Source organism: Microtus pennsylvanicus, chromosome 17 (assembly GCF_037038515.1).
Source record: "Microtus pennsylvanicus isolate mMicPen1 chromosome 17, mMicPen1.hap1, whole genome shotgun sequence".
NCBI classification, from domain to species: Eukaryota; Metazoa; Chordata; class Mammalia; order Rodentia; family Cricetidae; genus Microtus; species Microtus pennsylvanicus.
This window is the reverse complement of record NC_134595.1, coordinates 44,695,122-44,714,059: the sequence shown is the minus strand read 5'-3', so window position 1 is coordinate 44,714,059 and position 18,938 is coordinate 44,695,122. Positions and strand designations below refer to the sequence as shown.

Genomic DNA, 18,938 nt, shown 5'->3' with positions numbered 1-18,938 from the left:
TGTGAGGTGCACACGTCTGTATTCTGAAGCCAGAGGAAGATGCCAGTGTGTGTGTGTGTGCATGGGGCCAGATGTGTGAGGTGCACACGTCTGTATTCTGAAGCTGGATGAAGATGCCAGTGTGTCCTGCTCGACATGTACAGCCGTGTTCTCCTAAGACAGGGTCTCTCACCGAACCTGGGCCAAGCAGGAGGCCAGCAAGGCCCAGAACTACACATGTACTTGGAGACTGTGAAGGCCAGAAGAGAAGTACTGGATCCCATGGATCTGTTGTCAACAGACGGCTATGGATGTTGTGTGGGTGCTGGGAACCAAACCCCAGTCTTCATGCAAGAGAAGTCAGTGCTTTTAACTGCTGAGACACCTCTCCAGTCCTGCTTCTTTCTTGTTTAACCTCTCTCCCTATATCTCTTTCTTTCTCTTCTTCTCCCACTCTCCCTCCCTCCTTCCATCCCTCCATTCTTTCCCTTTTGCTTCCTTCCCCTCCCTTTTATTTTCTCTCTCTGTCTCTCTCTCTGTGTCTCTGTCTCTCTGTGTCTCTGTCTCTCTCTGTATCTCTCTCTGTCTCTCTCTGTCTCTCTCTGTCTCTCTCTGTCTCTCTCTGTCTCTCTCTGTCTCTGTCTCTCTCTGTCTCTCTCTCTGTCTCTCTGTCTCTGTCTCTCTCTGTCTCTCTCTGTGTCTCTGTCTCTCTGTCTCTGTCTCTCTCTGTCTCTGTCTCTCTGTCTCTCTCTCTGTCTCTCTCTCTGTCTCTGTCTCTCTCTGTCTCTCTCTGTCTCTGTCTCTCTCTCTGTCTCTCTCTGTCTCTCTGTCTCTCTCTGTCTCTCTCTCTGTCTCTGTCTCTCTGTCTCTCTCTGTCTCTCTGTCTCTCTCTCTGTCTCTCTCTCTGTCTGTCTCTCTCTGTCTCTCTGTCTCTCTGTCTCTCTCTCTCTGACAGTCTTCCATGTAGTTCAAGCTGGCATTTGAACTCATTATTCTACTGCCCATGACTCTCTAGTGCTGGGCTTACAGACACTTGTCACTTGGGGATAAGTCTGTTCCTGGTTGTGTGTGTGTGTGTGTGTATGCACTCAGATACGAGCAGGTGCTTGTGTCTGTATTCTGAGGCCAAAGGAAGATGCCAGAAGTCCTGCTCTATCGTGTTTAGCTTTATACCCTTGAGACAGGGCTTTCACTGACCCTGGAGGTAGGTTGGAGGCCAGCAAGCCCCAGCAGTTCTGTTCCTGATCTCAACAATACTGGGGCTGCAGGTGGATACATCCAACCTGGCTTTTACATGAGTACTAGGGATTTGTTTGTTTTGTAAAAATTGTTTTTATTGAGCTATATATTTTTCTCTGCTCCCCTTTCTTGCTCTCCCCTCCTCTTCTGCTCTCTCCTATAATTCACATGCTCCCAATTTACTCAGGAGATCTTGTCTATTTCTACTTCCCATGTACTTTAAATCCATGTATGTTTCTCTTAGGGTCCTCTTTGTTGTCTAAGTTGTCTGGGATTGTGAATTGTAGGCTGTTTTTTCTTTGCTTTATGTCTAAAAGCCACTCAAGAGTGAGAACATATATTCTGGGTCTGGGTTACCTCACTCAATATGATGTTTTCTAGATCTATCCATTTGCCCGCAAATTTCAAGATGTCATTTTTTTTCTGCTGTGTAGTACTCCATTGCATAAATATACCACATTTTCCTTATCCATTCTTCGGTCAAGGGGCATTTAGGTTGTTTCCAGGTTCTGGATATGACAAGCAATGCTGCTATGAACATAGTTGAACACATGTCCTTGTGGCATGATTGAGCATCCTTTGGATATATAACCAAAAGTAGTATTGCTGGGTCTTGAGGAAGGTTGTTTCCTAATTTTCTGAGGAATCACCATACTGACATCCAAAGGGGCTGTACTAGTTTGCATTCTCACCAGCAATGGAGGAGTGTTCCCTTTACCCTACATCCATCTCCTCCAGCATAAGTTGTCATCAGTGTTTTTGATCTTGGCCATTCTGACAGGTGTAAGATGGAATCTCAGCGTTGTTCTGATTTGCATTTCTCTGATGACTAAGGATGTTGAGCATTTCCTTAAGTGTCTTTCAGCCATTTTAGATTCATCTGTTGAGAGTTCTCTGTTTAGGTCTGTACCCCATTTTTTTTATTGGATTATTTGTTCGTTTGATAACCAATTTTATGAGTGCTTTGTATATTTTGGACATCAGACCTCTGTCTGATGTGGGGTTAGTGAAGATCTTTCACCATTCTGTAGGCTGCCATTTTGTCTTGATTACCATAACCTTTGCTTTACAGAACCTTCCCAGTTTCAGGAGGTCCCATTTATTAATTTTTGCTTTCAGTGTCTATGTTACTGGGGTTATATTCAGGAAGTTGTTTCCTATGCCAACGTATTCAAATGTACTTCCCACTTTCTCTTCTATGAGGTTCAGTGTGGTTGGTTTTATGTTGAGGACTTTGTTCCCTTTAGACTTGAGTTTTGTGCATGGTGATAGATATGGATCTATTTTCATTCATCTACATGTTGATATCCAGTTATACCAGGGGGCTAGGGATTTGAACTAAGGCTCGGGCCCCCATTCTTGTAAGCAAGTGCTTTGTTTTATTTTACTTATTATCTCTAGCCCTGGTTTTAAAATAAGTGTGTCTGCTTCACCAGTTTTAGGGAGGATGCCCTTTTGTGGTTCTGTCCTCCCTGCTTTGTAACTAGATGATTATCAAGTTCACAAACTATTCACCCTCAAATCTACTTCTTCCAGAAACTTTCTGTACTGAGAAATCTTGAGCTCAGAGGAAATATGGCCTTGCCCGGGGCTACACTGAGCATCTGTTTTAATTACTTAATGAATTGGCCGTGTGGTGGTAGTGAATATCTGAATCCTAACCTTCCTAACTCTCATCCCCTAACTATTTGGATGCAGGGTCGGCATGCGGGGAAGGAGAGTCTACACAGGAACCACAGAGGCTTTCTTTCCACTTGGGGAGTCATCTTCCCCCTGCCCTTGGGGGAATGGTGCGGTCCGAGGAATCAGCTGATGATATTGCAGGAATCTCATTCCACTGGCAGGTCTCAAAAGTCTGGAAGGTCCAGAGAGCTGAGATAAACATACCTCCATGGGCAGGAAGAAAACCCATAGATGCAGGAGAAGCTGGAGTCTAGAACTTTCAGTGGCACATTTGAGAGCGTTCTAAACTAAGGATGCCACTCGGAACTTGGAGGTCCGAGACCAGTCTGATTTTGCAAGTTAGCTGTGTATTCATTTTGTCCCTTGAGGTGGCATTTTTATGGTTACTGTCAAGTTTTCTGTTAATATCGGGAGGTAGACCTCACACAGGAAGTGATAATAGACGCCCGTGTTGCCAGAATAGCGGGCAAGCTGAGGTAGGACGCGCTTGTCTCTGGCTGAACAGACCTAATTCCAGTGTCATCTAAGGACTGCAGTGTTCAGACATTGGAACCAGGTCTACCGGGTAGGAGAGGTGGGGTGGGCTGGCTCTACGCCAGGGGCGTTCTGTTCCAGCTGGAATTTAGAGTAGTTCTCAAGAATTTACTTGCGTAGTTGACAAGTTTTTCCCTTTCAGAGAACACGAAGCTGCAGCCACATTCTGAGGGTCTTCGGACCACACAGACTCATGACCCACATGAAAAATCTTGTATGGAACGAGGTTAAATGTTTTTGCTAAGGAACTCAAATAAACCATGTTGTGAGCTTTTTTTTTTTCTTTTTTGAGAGGGTGTGTCTTGGAATAGAATCAACTTAAATAAATGAAATCAATGGGACTGGATGGAGCTTGTAATGTCAAGTAAAATAGGCCAGACAGAGAGACTCGCATCATGTTCTATGTCATTCGTATATGGGTTTCTAGGAGCTGAGGGCAGAAGGTGGGGAGCTGGGAAAGTCGAGAGAGGATGGGGCAGGAAGAGGCAGGCCAGTGGGTGATGGGTCAAATTCTCAGTGGCTGTAGAATAACTCTACCCTGAATATTTAGAGACACCACAGCAATGTCTTTTGTACATCTTCAACATAAAGAGATGATCAAGGAGAAAATGTTTGAGGAGAGAGAATTCTTGGTTTAACATCACATAGTGCATGTGTGTACTAACACATGGCTCCCCGTTAATGCGTAATGCTTCTTGTTTTCAAATGTATTAGTGGAAATAAATTCTAATTTAAAAAGCATTACATTTTATCTATATCTATCTATCTATCTATCTATCTATCTATCTATCTATCTATCTAGTGTGTGTGTGTGGGGGGGGGATATCCTTGTATGCCTGTGGGATTAGATGATAGTTTGGGGGGAGTCAGTTCTCCCACAGTGTCAGTTCTCAGACTAAACTCAAACCTTTGGGCTTGGCAGCAAATGCCATCATAGAGTGGACCATATTGCCAGTCCTAAAAGTTTTAAAAGATGAAACCAGGAACAAGTAATTAACAAGTCTATTGGGAAATTGTTAACTCATTCATCTATCTATCTACCTCTCTATCCATCTATCCCACTATATTGATACAGGGCTTCATGTACCCCAGGCTGGCTTTGACATCACCATGCAATCAGGATGGACCTTGATCTTTTGGTGCTCCTGCCTCTGTGTCCCATGTTCTGGGATTCCAGGCATGCCCTGCCACACCCTATTTATACAGTATTGGGGAACTTGGGGCTTCATGCATGTTAGGCAAGCACTCTGACAACTGAGCTTAACATATCTAGCCCTGAACACCTTAACACTTAGCAGGGAAGGTGTAGGTCATTGAAGGAAGTTCTCCAGTGGACTGGGGTAAATAAGTCTCCCCTACACATGACTAGGAGTGGTTTTCTAATCTCTGAAAGCCCTTTCTAAGGTAAAAAAAAAAAAAGTATGTGTATGAGTGTTGCCTGAATGTATGTCTATGCACCATGTGCATGCACTGCATGCAGAGGCCTGAAGGGGGCATCAGATCCCCTGGTACTACAGTTATAGCTGGTTGTTGGTCAGTGTGGGTTCTGAGAGTTGAACCCCAGTTCTCTGGAAGGGCAGCCAGTGCTCTTAACCTCTAAATCACCTCTTGCACCGCTTCCCTTTCTAATTAAAGTCCAAACATTGAAAATTCTAGTTTGGAGAAAGAAAAATATACAAAATAGTTGCCTACACAATTTGAACTGTTTATCACCAGAAAGAACCTTCTGATTGTTGTATTGGGTGGAAAGCACATGTACTCATTGAGTAAGTAGGAAGTTATTTCACAGAAAAAAACAAAACCTGGGCACTTAACAGAACTCAAAGATTTGGTGTCACCAATGGAGAAAAAGACATGAACCTCTCTATAAGCGTTCTGTGAGCAGAAAAGTCCAAGCCTTAGCTCCTTGTTCATCTGATTCCCAACCCTGGCTACTGGCCCACATTGATGAGAGCACAGCAGGGCTCCAACCCAAGATCCTGTCTCAGAGAAAACAAATTTCCCATGATGCAACTCGTGGAAATCTGGAAGATCTTGGATCTGGTTCCCAAGATTGGGGCACTTGGAAAACATTGAGCAGAGACTCATAAGGCTCTCAGGGGAGCTGGAAACCAAGAAGTTTTGTTTTACAAACAAGTGAAGTGGAATTAAGAATCACAAGGGGTTAGAGCAAGACAACATGGTGGCATTTGCTGGTCACACATGCAAGAGAGGACTTCTGTTTGTATTTTGGGGGGGAAGCTTGGAGACATAACAGGGCTCTGCGGTGAGCAGGTGCTTAGGAAATGGCTAAAGTGCTGACGTGCAATCTCTCTCGGAGGGCAAGCAAGCTTTCTGTGCGAGTGCTACAGCCTTAGACCCTTCATGAAGGAGAGGGTCTTCCATCCGCCTTGTCTGCACAGGCAGGCCCATTCACTCGGACACAGGAAACAGAGAGTAAAATTACCGGAAGGGGTGGGGCAGCTTCCATCCTCTCAGCGGATCATAGACCCTTGTAGCATTTTCTCTGACAACAGCTTTTTATGACTACTTGGCATTTGTTTTGTTTTTTTTTTTTTTCCAGACTCAAGCTTACTCTCCACCTGGACTCTTCCCTGGACCATGGCTTGATGCATCTTTCTTCCTCATCTTTTCTCCTCACTGTGCTTATTTCTGCTCCCCCATAGCCCCTCTCTCTCTACTAGTCCCCATTCTAGAGTCTGAGTTCTCTGTCACAGTGGCATGTTTTGAGTTGGGTTGCCTTGAGTCCGGGGTTTATTGTGATCCTTCCCATAGGGCCTCAGAGGTGGCATCAGATAATAGAAAATCCAACCACATCCTTATATGGCTGGACTGAAGGCAGGACCAGGATGCCATCACCGAGAATATACCTTTTCTCAGTAACAGTCAACAGTGGCAAAAAGCTTCCATCAAAAGACACATAGCTTCTGCCCACACTGACTATGTAGAAGATCATCGAACACTGTTTGCATATATCCCGGTGTCATAGCAATTCAGGCTGTCTGAGTTATATTCATTGTAGCGGCAGTAACTTCCATCAGAAACATAGTGTCTCATCTAGTTTCACACAGCATCAGCCATTAATGTAATATGTTAAGTTAGAGGGTGGCTGCTGTGTAAGACAAGATAATATTTTATGTATTTGGAAGCTGGACCAAAGCACATACTTCAATATGCTTAACAATGGCCACCGCAACTGAAAAAGTCCCCATAGATCACATATAATAATATCATGTATGTTGTATGTGACATATAATATATCACAGCCACAAAGCCTGAAAAATCTTTGTGTGGCTGGTCTTATTGGTTTTATTCTGATGTTTCCAGAAATCATCCATCTGCATTTAATAGTGTTCCCCTGTGAAAGCGTCTTCCCAGTGTGCCTAGCTGACTGTGGAGATTAACTGCACCAGTTACTTTTTAAAGTTATTTATTTATGCATTTTTAAGGTATGAGTACTCTATCTGCATGTATCCCTGCATGCCAGAAGAGGGTATCAGATCCCATTACAGATGGTAGTGAGGCACCATGTGGTTGCTGGGAATTGAACTCAGGTCCTCTGAAAGAGTGATCTTAACCACTGAGCCATCTCTCCAGCCTCTGCACCAATTATTTTTAATTAAAATATAAATATCTCTGATTTTCCATAGTTTTGGACAATTCTCCATTTGTTTACAATATTGAGTATAATTAAAGTGATTTAAAGCAACGTGTATTTTCAGTCCAAAATAATAATCCATTTTCTTGAGACTCATTTCCAGAATGTAACTTTAAATCAAAGCTATTTACAATAATCAGCTTGGGGATGGAAACAATGCATGCGTTCTCCCTAACCGTATTTCTACTTGGTTTGGAAACTGTCACGGAACGCAGATCCAGCACTCACCAGGAAACTAGTCTTCAGTCGACACCGTGGTGAACTCATTTGCCCGGCTTTCATCCAGAAACTGAAAGATAGCTTGTAATATCGGACGTACCCGGTTCCCTTCTCCTTACCAGTTCCCGTGAGGACAGGGCCTCAGAGGAGCCAAACTTTTAAAATGAGATGCCTTCATTCTTCAAAGAGACCTCAGATCAAAAGAAAGAGTCCTTCAGGTCAAGTTTAAAAATATATTTTCTCCTGTTTACAATTAAAATTAAAAAAAAAAAAAAACGAAGCTCAGCATTTTAACTCTTCGCAGGTGTGTAGCTGAGTAGTCCCAGATACAAGCACAATGGACGCCAGGACCACGCTCTAATTTCAGAACATAGCTACCATCCCCAAATTAACCCCGTGCTCCCCAATTTTTCATCTGCCCCTCCCCTGGTGCTTACTATTCTACTTTCTATCTCCGGATTCGCCCATTGTCTATGTGCTTTTGATACAAAGATTTCACGGTTAATCCACATAGCAGCACATATCCATGTATAATTCCTTATTAAGGCTAAATAATATTTCGTTATATGGTATAATATTTTGCTTTTCCATTACTGTATTTTTCCTGGTTTTGCTGTTATGAGTATTCATATACAAGTCTGTGGTGAAAAATGTGCTTTTAGTTCAAATAATTCTTCATTTCTCAAAGCTATATTTGCTACATATAAAGGATTTGAGAATAGCTCAATTTCTATTTTATATATTTTTATCTTTTAAAGTTAGTTTGTGAGGACCTAGAGAAATCACTCAGTGGCTAAGAGCTCTAGCTGCTCTTTCAGAGAACCTGAATTCACTTCCCAAAACCCTCATGGTGGCGGCTATTTCTAACTCCAGCTCCAGGGGATCAGACGCCCCCTTCTGGTCTCCTTGGACCCTGCATGCACTTGGTACACAAACCTATGCAGCAAAACACCCTGTACGCATAAAGCAAAAATAAAGGAAAAACCTTTTTACAGAGAGCGTACAAAGTCACGGGTTCCTTCATGCATTTTCATGAGTTCCTCATCCCTCACCCCACTCTCTTCCTCCATTCTATGTCCCTGCCCCCATCTTACCCTCTTGCCCCTAGTAGGATATTTTAGTCTCTAAGGATATTTATTCAGTATGACAAGCACTAAGAAAAGATGACTATGTCAACAGTCATTGTGGCTGTTTAGAAAATGTTTTCCTCATGGACAGAATAATGGAAGCCATTATTATTCTCACACCGTTGTGATGAGAGACGTATTTGTATTTCACACATGCAGAGTCTAACACAGGGCACAGACTCCCAACTGTCCACTAGAGTCTTCTGGAAGGCAGGAGAAGACTGGAGGAGGATTTTGGACGCAGAGTTCACCAGTGAGGGTATCTGTGCGCAAGGTCTTCATGAGGTGCTTTTTCAGATGGACCAAGCCCTCAGTCACAGGCCCCTGGTGAGTATCCTTGGTGTGTGTACGTCTTTATGGAATAAGTTCTGCTGCCATTTGGGACCCGTTCTGACTTTTAAATACCAACGTCTTTCCCAAAATGCACCCACATCATGATTGAATGCAAATCTGTGCTTGCGATGAAAATCTCTGGGTTCCTGCTATCTTACTTACTAGATTCGAATAGCAAAGCTATGAATGTCCAGAACTTCAGGGTCCCTGAAACTAGTGGATGAGGACAGAACACTTTCCCAAATGCAGTGGGCAGGCTATTGGCCTCAAGGATGTCTACACCCCAGTTTTTGTTAATATGTCATTTACACGAGGAGAGGAGCTCATGGTTGCAAATAGAATTCAGGTGACCTTGAATAGGAGTCGGGGGTCTTAGACTGTCTGGGTGGATCCCATGTCATCACAAGGGACTTTTAGATGTGGAAGGAGGAGGGAGTCCAGCATCAGTGAATAAGGTGTCTCAGCAGAAGCAGGGGCCAGAGAGCACCAGCTTTAGAGATGGAAGGGACCATGAGTCAAAGAACACGGGCACTTCTAAAATCTGGGAAAGGTGAGAACCAGGCTCTCTGTGTTCATGAACACAGGCCCCACATACCTTGATTTCAACATGAGACCCTCCAGCTTCTGGTCTTTTAATCAGGGTCACACCCAGACACAACCCTTTGTTACGGTCTGTACGCTCTCTGTTACTCCAAGAAAATGGGCTAGAATATGGAAAAAGAACGTTCACTTAGCTCATGATTCCAAGGTGGGAAAGGCTACAAAAAACCAAGTCCATGGCCTGGCTCCAGTGCTCCTGCCCCACAGAAAGACATGGGGAGAGAAGTATGTGGAGTATGACTGGGAGCACCAACTCACCACAGATGCTCAAGGACCAAATGAGACTGTGTGCACTGAAGGTTTTGACGTAGAGATGGACCTCCCCGCAAATGCTTGCTTGGCCTTTCTTGATCACATCCTTGCTTTTGGTAAAATGTGTTCACTGTAGCAGAAAGGCCCTAGGTGGATTTCTATCTGTGAACCACCTCACACTTCCCTAATAATTCCACATCATTCCCACTCAGCCCCAGCTCTTCTCATTCAGGCAGCTTTCCATCTACCTCCCTTTCTTCTTGAATGGGTCCCCTTAAGTGACAACTCAGATACACTGATCTCGAGTGTGTTCCCGACCAGGGTTGTCTCCTCTAACTTTCTCCAGCTTTCTGGGGAGTCATCTGAACCTCCTCCTCATTCATCCGTTCATTCAGGCCTCAGTCTCACCCTGGGTGCTCCTGTGGACTCCAGCACTATGGCCTTCAATATATCTTCACCAAAGGCCTTCAGTAATCTTCCTTGACTGATAAAAAGAGGAGAGGCAATGATGCCAGCCAGAGAGATGGTTGATAGACTGTGTCAGATGGTAGAAGTTAGAAGTGAGAACCAGCCTTCTGCAGAGACGGTGACATTGATGACTATCAGATGGTACCAGTTAGGAGTGAGAACCAGTCTTCTGAAGAGGCAGTGACATTGATAACTGTGTCTGATAGTAGCAGTTAGAAGTGAGAACCAGCCTTCTGAAGAGACGGTGGCATTGATAACTGTGCCTGATGGTAGCCGTTAGGAGTGAGAACCAGTCTTCTGAGTTTAGTACTGTTACTCTGCTTAGGTTGTTTTTTATTAAAGCAAACACTCAGTCTATATCTTTGCTTTTTCGTAGGTCACTAATTTTTATTCTCTTTACCGTACGATATGAATATGGGGTAAGTATATGAATTCATTCTGTACATGGAAAATTTACTTTGTAGAATACATGATTCATTGCGTGGGTATATGACTTATATGTTTTCAGAATATGTTTAAACTAGTCACTCTCTGGGCCTCAGCTTTCATATCTGTGAAATGGATATTGAGATAAGACACAGCCTGAGGCCACTTGGATATTTTTTTCAATCAAAATTGTTTATAGAATTGCCTGGGTGTTGGAGAGGTTTTATCTTGTAATAACCACAGCCCTTCCTTGAATTCTTTTTATTTGGAACAGAGAAGAAGTAGTTGGGCCATTTCAAGATTACACCAAGAAATATAAGATTCAGTCTTCAGTCTGGACACTTTTTAGTTGTAGAGAAATCCCAGTCTGTAGCCAGCCTTTCTGCTGCTGCTCCCTTGAGGAAGAAACTAAATTGTGAACCCAACCTCTCAGGGATGCTTTGTTAAGGCTGCCGGCTCTTGGGGATAAAGGTCACAGGAGTGAGATCAAGTCCCTTGATAATCAGAGACCTTTGCAAAGTAACTGAAATAGAAAAAAAAAATCTCTACTCTGACTCAAGGAATGAAAAGCTTTTGATTCTTGGTTCTCTCTTATTCCTTATTCTTTAACCCAGATAAGACTCAGTCTTCTGCTTGTATTACAGCGACAATGAGATTTGTCCCATTGAATTCATATGCATTTGAGATATCCCCAGTGTGATGCTTGCTTGGGGGCAGGTTTTTTGTTGTTGTTGTTAATCTTATTTGATTTTTCCAAGCTTATTTTTGTGTTGCACGCATTTTTTTTTTCTGTTACAAAAGTCTGCAGCCTCCTAAAATTCACTCCCCTTGTTCCTTCTAGCCGTGTGAGTGAATGTGATTCCTCAACCAAAGATAACTCAATCAAAGTGTCCCTGGACACTTTCATCCGCTTGTGGTGAGGGAGATTTTAGAGTCTTCACACAGGGAGCTGCAAGATGATAACTGGGATTTAAGGGGAGGGTGTGAACTGACACAATACCCGTGGAAGACGGTTTGCGTCATCTACCAAGACTTCGAATGTACGTTCCTTTGGTGTAAGAATGTACACTCACACACGTCTGGCATGTGCAAAGATGAGTGTGCCAGAATCCTCGCTGCAGGGTGTTGTTCAGCACCTGAAGAGGGCCATAATAACCTCATAACCTAGGCGTTCACCAGCAGGGAGTGGATGCACACGTGCTGATACTGTGTGAGCAGGACCTCGGAGAGGAGCATGTCAGAACGAACTGTGAAAACAGGGATTACGTGAAAACGCCCAGGCACTAGGCAGCGTGCCTCTTGAGTATCAGTGAAACAACCCAAATCACCAGCAGTGTGGGCGCATGTGGTTGAATATAGTTATCAGTGACTAGACACCAATGAAAAGAGAGGGATCCTCTGAGGGTAGGGAACTTGAAGGCAGGGCAGAGAGAGAAAATGCCTCTAATATGTTTTTACACAGTTTGATGTTTTGTATCTGTATTATTTTCTTATAAAAAAGGAAATGAGCTCAGATATGGGACAGTTAATCTTTGAGAAGTTAATACTTTACTCTCTATACAATCGGCACATGTTTTACACAAATCTGGGACAGTTAATCTTTGAGAAGTTAATACTTTTTGCTCTCTATACAACCAGCACATGTTTTACACATCTGAGTAGAGAAGAGTGGCTTCTCCTGTTTTTTTTCTTTTGGAGAAAAATAAGTTGGCTTGAGTGTAGGCGTGTTCCCAGCGTGAGTGTAGGTGTGTTCTCAGTGAGTGTGTGAGCAGAGATGTGTTCCCAGTTTATAAGTGTACATGGGTTCCCAGCGAGTGTGTGAGTGTAGGTGTATTATTTCCAGTGAGTGTGTGAGTGTGAGTTTGTTCCCAGGGTGTGTGTGAGTGTAGCTGTGTTCCCAATGAGTGTGTGAGTGTAGTGTGTTCCCAGTGGGTATGTGAGTGTAGCTGTGTTCCCAATGAGTGTGTGAGTGTAGGTGTGTTCCCAGTGGGTGTGTGAATGTAGCTGTGTTCCCAATGAGTGTGTGAGTGTAGCTGTGTTCCCAATGAGTGTGTGAGTGTAGTGTGTTCCCAGTGAGTGTGTGAGTGTAGCTGTGTTCCCAGTGAGTATGTGAGTGTAGCTGTGTTCCCAATGAGTGTGTGAGTGTAGTGTGTTCCCAGTGAGTGTGTGAGTGTAGCTGTGTTCCCAGTGAGTATGTGAGTGTAGTGTGTTCCCAGTGAGTGTGTGAGTGTAGCTGTGTTCCCAGTGAGTGTGTGAGTGTAGCTGTGTTCCCAGTGAGAGTGTGAGTGTAGCTGTGTTCCCAGTGAGTGTGTGAGTGTAGAGTGTTCCCAGTGAGTGTTTGAGTGTAGTGTGTTCCCAGTGAGCTTAAGAGTGTGGTTTGTTCCCAGTTAGGTTTTGAGTATGGACGTTGTCTTAACTAGGGTTTCTATTGCTGAGAAGAAACACCATGACCAGAAAGCAAGTTGGGGAGGAAAGGATGTATTTAGCTTACACATCGGCATTGCTGTTCACCACTGGAGGAAGCAGAACAGGAACTCAAACAGGACAGGATCCCTGAGGCAGGAGCTGATGCAGAGGCCATGGAGGGGAGCTGCTTACTGGCTCGCTTTCCATGACTTGTTCCACCCACCTTCTTATAGAACCCAGGACCAACAGTCCCGGGATGGCATCACCTGCCATGGGCTAGGCCCTCCTGCATTGATCACTAATTGAGAAAATGCCTTACAACTGGATCTCATCAAGGCATTTCCTCAACTGAGCCTCCTTCCCCTGACGACTCTAGTTTATGTCAAATTGACACACAAAACCAAGTCATTGTGGTTCAGGCTAAGAATGTTTAGTTGCCTGTGGTATTGTCCTTGCCTTCTTCAATGGCTGTGCCTTCTCTCTCTCTCTCTCTCTCTCTCTCTCTCTCTCTCTCTCTCGTTAGCACGGATGTGTTTGCTGAGTATGAAGGCTAGTGGACAAACTCAGATGCTGCTCTGTAGGCGTCACCCACCTCCATTTCTTTTCGTTTGGAGACAGGGTCTCTCATTGTCCTGGAACTTGCCAAGTCGGCTGGTATGACTGCTTGGCGAGCCCTCGAGAGCTGCCAGTCTCTGCCTCCCCAGGGCTGGGATCACAAACCTGTACCACCATATATGACTTTTTCCCCATGGGGTCTGAGTGTTACCCTCAGTATCTCCTCATCCAATACAGCATCTTTGTGGAGCGCAGACTCTTCCTCTGCAGGTTTCCACACCATTTCACGTGTCAGCGGGTGGCTCTTTCTTAGAATCTGCTAATCCATTTTAAAACGACTTCTGAAATAGAATCCTGCCTCACATAATCTCAGTGATGCTTGGCCAAAACAAGCAAATATCAAATAAAGACCCTGCCTTGGCTATCGAGGCATCTAATCTACTGACTCCATTTTTCATTGTTATTTTGGTATTTCACTGAACACAGCAATGAATTCTGACCTCAATTCAATCCGAGCATTCAGACTAGCTACTGTGCTTACGTGCTGTTCCAGCCAAACCTGGGCATTTCATTCCTAACCTTTTAGAATTTTGAACTCGTGCTTTCACAGATAACAATGGTAATTAAAACTCAAGAGCCATAGACTCCTGAAATTTCAAATTCATTCATGTGTGGTTTACACACTATATGTGTTCACACACACGCATGGGGAGGCCAAAGGCCAACATGAAATGTATATTTATTTCTATTGCTCTCCACCATTCATTGAGACAGAGTTTCTCATTGATCGAGAGTCCACCAGTTTAGACATAGTACCTGTCCAGCACGCCCCTGGGATTCTCCCTGTCTCCACTCTATAAACACGGGGATCACAAGCCTCAACTGCTGTGCCAACCTTGTACATGGATGATGGAAATCTGATCCCAAGGCTTCATGTCCACATGGCGGGCACTATACAGATTGGCCTGTCTCTTAGCCCCTCAATCCCCCGAATTCTTCAATGCTTTTAATGACCCATAAGACCTTTGTTCATAAATATGTCTTTTATGTTTAATGCTTAAGGATATTTTCTCTTTGAATTTGTTCCTCTCCGCCCTAGAGTTAGGGTTTCTGTTGGTGTGACAAGACACCATGACCACAGCAACTCTTTTAAAGGAAAACATTTAATTGGGACTGGCTTACAGTTCAGAGATTCAGTCTGTTATCATCATGGTAAGAAGCATAGAAGCATGGAGGCAGACAACATGCTAGACAGGTAGCTGAGCATTCCATATCCAGTTTGGCAGGCAGCAGGAAAGGAGAGACACTGGTCATGCCTTGAAGCATTTGAAACCACAAAGCCTACCCCGCAGTGGCACACTTCCTCCACAAAGATCACATCTACTTCAACAAGGCCACACGTCCTCATCCTTTAGTATAACGCCACTCCCCATGAGCCCATTTTTACTCAAACCTACAGTGCCCCTTAAAGGAAGTTAGATTGAGTGATTAAAAAACAAAAACCTTTTGAGTAGACCCTTTTTCTTTTATCACCCTCACCTATATTTATGAATTTATGCATGTGTTTGTGTGTGCTTGTGAACATATTTATATGTAATATGCATATTAACATGCATACATTACACCTACTTACTGGTCACCAGCACTGCAGCTATTAGCTTAGTGGCTTTCTTGTGTGTGTGTGTGAGACAGTGTCATGTAAAGTAGGCTGGCCTTGAACTGGCCCTGATCCTCTCACCTCTGTCTACTGACGGCTGTGGTTATAGGTTAGCTGTTCTCTATTTCTTCCATTCCACATTAGTGTGTGTTCATTGCCTTAAGCTTAAAAGATGTATCGATTGTACAGATAAGCATAGACAAAATTTATCTCTGCTGCTTTCTTGATAGTCCTATTTATGCTAATAGCAGCTGACTCTTTTCCCATCTGAACCAAAGCCATAGTGCATGAAAGCAGGTGCCTGAAGCTTGATGCTTTCTGTAAAGAATGTACATATGGAAATAGTAATTTTTTGAATACACTTAGTAGTGAAGTGGCTGAGGGCACTGGGCATAGATAATGTGGATGTGCAATGGGTGACAAGGTGTGTGTCTCACCAAGGGCAGGAAGTGTGTGAAGTTTTGTGTGTGTGTGTGTGTGTGTGTGTGTGTGCGCGTGCGTGCGCGCGCGCGCGCACGCGTGCACATTGACTTTCTAATTGACTTTCTAGAGAGAGTTACAGAAAAGTCTGTTAAGGCAGGAAGTGTGTGAAGTTGTGTGTGTGTGTGTGTGCGCGCGCGCACACACGCGTGCACATTGACTTTCTAGAGAGAGTTACAGAAAAGTCTGTTAAGGCAGGAAGAGGCCCAGATGACTCAGGTTCAGGAGCTTCTGACTAAGGGACACAATAGAGGAACCACCTTGGAGAACTGGGGGACTGCTGGAAGGAAAACGTAAAACCAAACTGTAAGACTTATCTGGAGAGTTATCCAAAGAAGAAATTCTTTGGTGAGGATCACGTACCCTGGCGGATGTGGGAGACACAAGAAGAGCTGTGGAGAGAAAGGCAGTGTTATCGTTGAAACTTAGACTCTGTATCTGCACACAGCTTGCTAACTGCACATTTCCAGCCCTAGACTGTGCATGACTTAGTACTGAACGCTTCATAGCGGAGAAAGCCTTTGTATGATTCTGGCTCCGGTGGCTTATGAATAAAGTTCCTTTTCCTCCAGTGTCTCCAGGGTAGGGGGTCCGACCCATGGATTGTACCATGGGGCGGGTGCTATTTCTTTTTAAGCGTCAGCACATCTCATTGCAGCCAGGCGTGCTGGTGTTCTTGAGAAACCGAGGCAGAGGATCAAAAGTTTGAGTGGAACAACCTGGCTACATAGAAACAACCCGTCTCAGAATAAATACATTAATATTTGCTTTTCCTGGATCTAAAGGTGAAAATCATCCCGTGGGATGTGCACACGTTGGGCTTGCTCTATTATATACTTTATGACCTGAGCTGAGCCCTGAGGACTGAAATACTGACCGAATGGCTTCCCTTTCCAGAGTGGCAAGAAGTATGGCAGCCCTTGTGGAGGAAGAAACTGCTCTGTCTGCCAGTGTTTTCCTGAAAAGGGATCTCGGGTGAGTGACACAGAAGTCAACACTGACAGTGTGCCTGGATTTCACACCATTCTGAGTATTTACATAGCCTCAGGTCCTTAGCATGTATTGCTAGCCAATGCTGCATATCTCTTACGGTGAATGTTCTTCACGTTCTTAGAAAGGTTTGCAATTAACTTAGACTATGTGTGAAGCTACATGTCTGCACAGTGCACTGCCCCCTGTGTGTTATACGACTCTAGGGTCATGAATCATCCTACGAAGAAAGGCCTAGGTCACCCCTCCAAGGTTTATTGCCTATCAGTGTTTTAAAGGCTCTGAGAAGTCGGTGAAAGAAAAACTGTTTAACTTGGTTTCAAGTCTTCTTTCTAGACATGCGACCATAATACCTTTTCATGCATAACACTCTATTGAAACCTAATATCCAAGCCAAGGCAATAGCTATACATTGCTTGCTCCATATTTGCCAAGGACTGTGTGCTCAAAATGCCTTCCTTAGCTCAATGACTCCTCACCTTCTATGCACCAATTGTGCTGTGCCAAAGAAGATAGAGCCACAGACCAGTTGCTAGCTCAAAGCCACCAGAAGTGTTCTGCTGACAACTGAACTCTTAAGTATTTTGTAAAGCACGGAGTCCATCTTAGCCACTGCCTTTCACATCTCAGGAACTTGCAAACGTTTCTCTGTGCACTGACAGCTGCAGTTGGCAGCTGTGAATTCATGTGTGCTGAGGTTCAGATGAAGCAACTCTTAGCTTCGAAACTCTCATCATTTTTCTGTAGGCTGAAATATCACTCTTGCACTTCAAACACACATAGTTGTGTGTCAATTAAAAATTTTTTAAAAACTATCAAAATAACCACCATAAGAAGGGTTAAGGTTGGCTGTGTTTCTGAGCTTTAGACCCTTTTGAGGTCAATTCAATGATTTGGATGCAGCAGTCACCAAGCCTTTCAGGCTACTGAAACAAATATAGCACACTGGGGGCCGTAATCAACTTCAATCTCTTTCTCACAGTTCTGGAGGATGAGAAGCCAAGATCAGGGTGTCTACTAGTGAGAGCCTTTTCCCAGCTTGAGGATGGTGTCCTTGTGGGGTGGAGAGGGAAAGAGAGAGAAGAGAGAGAGAGAGAGAGAGAGAGAGAGAGGAAAAAGAGGAGGAAGAAGGAGGAGGAGGAGGAGAAGAAGAAGAGGAGGAAGAGGAGGAGGAGGAGGAGGAGGAGGAGGAGGAGGAGAAGGAGAAGAAGAAGAAGAAGAAGAAGAAGAAGAAGAAGAAGAAGAAGAAGAAGAAGAAGAAGAAGAAGAAGAAGAAGAAGAAGAAGAAGAAGAAGAAGAAGAAGAAGAAGACACTCTTCACTCTTCTCTAGGGTCTTCTCAGAAGGGCGTGATGGTGATGACCAAGTCACCTCCCAGATACCTCATCTCCTGCTCTTGACACACTGGAGCTTGAAATTTCAGTACATGAACAGGAGGCATAAGCAAACATTCAGTCCAAACGCTGTCCATGTCAATCCCACAAGGATAGGCATGGAACTCAGAGAGTATGCTTGGGTGGTGGCCAGTCTTTAGGGCAAAACATTTTCTTCCTCCAATCCCAAGGCTTTATTGATGTACCTATGTGTCTTTAGAAACCTCAGTCCCCTTAATGTTGCGGTTCTTTACTGGGGACCATTTAGTTTCACCCACCTTTCTGAGGACACTTGGCAACTGAGACCTGTTTGTCATCACAGCTTGGAGGAGGGAGCTACTGGTGTCTAATGACAGAGGCCAACAGTATGGCTCAGCTTCTTGTAGTGCAGGGTATATTCTACACCAGAGATTGATCCCCCAACACCGGCAGTGCACACACAGAGAAGTCCTGTTTTTACCCCAACAGCTCAGTGGGATGGGTGTGATTATTTTTGTTTCCATCTGACAGTGTAAGGAACCCAGATCAGAGCCAGCAACTATATCCAGGTGCCTGGCCTCACCTCTAGCACTTGCTCCACAGGCATGGAAAATTATTACACTTAGGTTCCAAAACCTGGGTCTTTCACCTAGCGAGATCAAGGGGTCCTTTCTGAGATCAAGCCTTTTGTATTTGCTGCCTGGATCCTGCTTCCATTTCTTGAGTGTCTCCATGATCACAAGCCAATGATGGCGTTCAGAGTATGCTTGTCAGCCTCCCCCCCCCCCCCCCGTCCCAGGCTGTCTGTGGATTGCCAGGGTTTCCAAAGCTGAGTTTCTCTCTGCTCTGTGTGTGTCCCTGGTAGTGGGTGGCCAAGAGAACTCTGTGTGCAGCTCCAGCAACCTCTGCCTTTCCTGGTGGCTGGAATCTCCCTGTGAGGGCTGCAGGTGGGTGACATTTTCCAGCAGAGACTGTGGGAGG

General features: G+C 44.3%; 1 protein-coding gene across 1 annotated transcript in view; it reads left to right on the top strand.

Moving 5' to 3' along the window:
* The window catches only part of Col4a4 (collagen type IV alpha 4 chain), a 117,201-nt gene that overhangs the window by 3,609 nt on the left and 94,654 nt on the right, over nt 1-18,938 (top strand). Inside the window, exons 2-4 of the mRNA XM_075952202.1 lie at nt 8,599-8,766; nt 10,469-10,511; nt 16,514-16,591. Of these exons, the coding sequence (XP_075808317.1) occupies nt 8,720-8,766; nt 10,469-10,511; nt 16,514-16,591 (168 nt within the window). The 5' untranslated portion in view covers nt 8,599-8,719. The remainder of the gene's footprint in view (nt 1-8,598; nt 8,767-10,468; nt 10,512-16,513; nt 16,592-18,938) is intronic.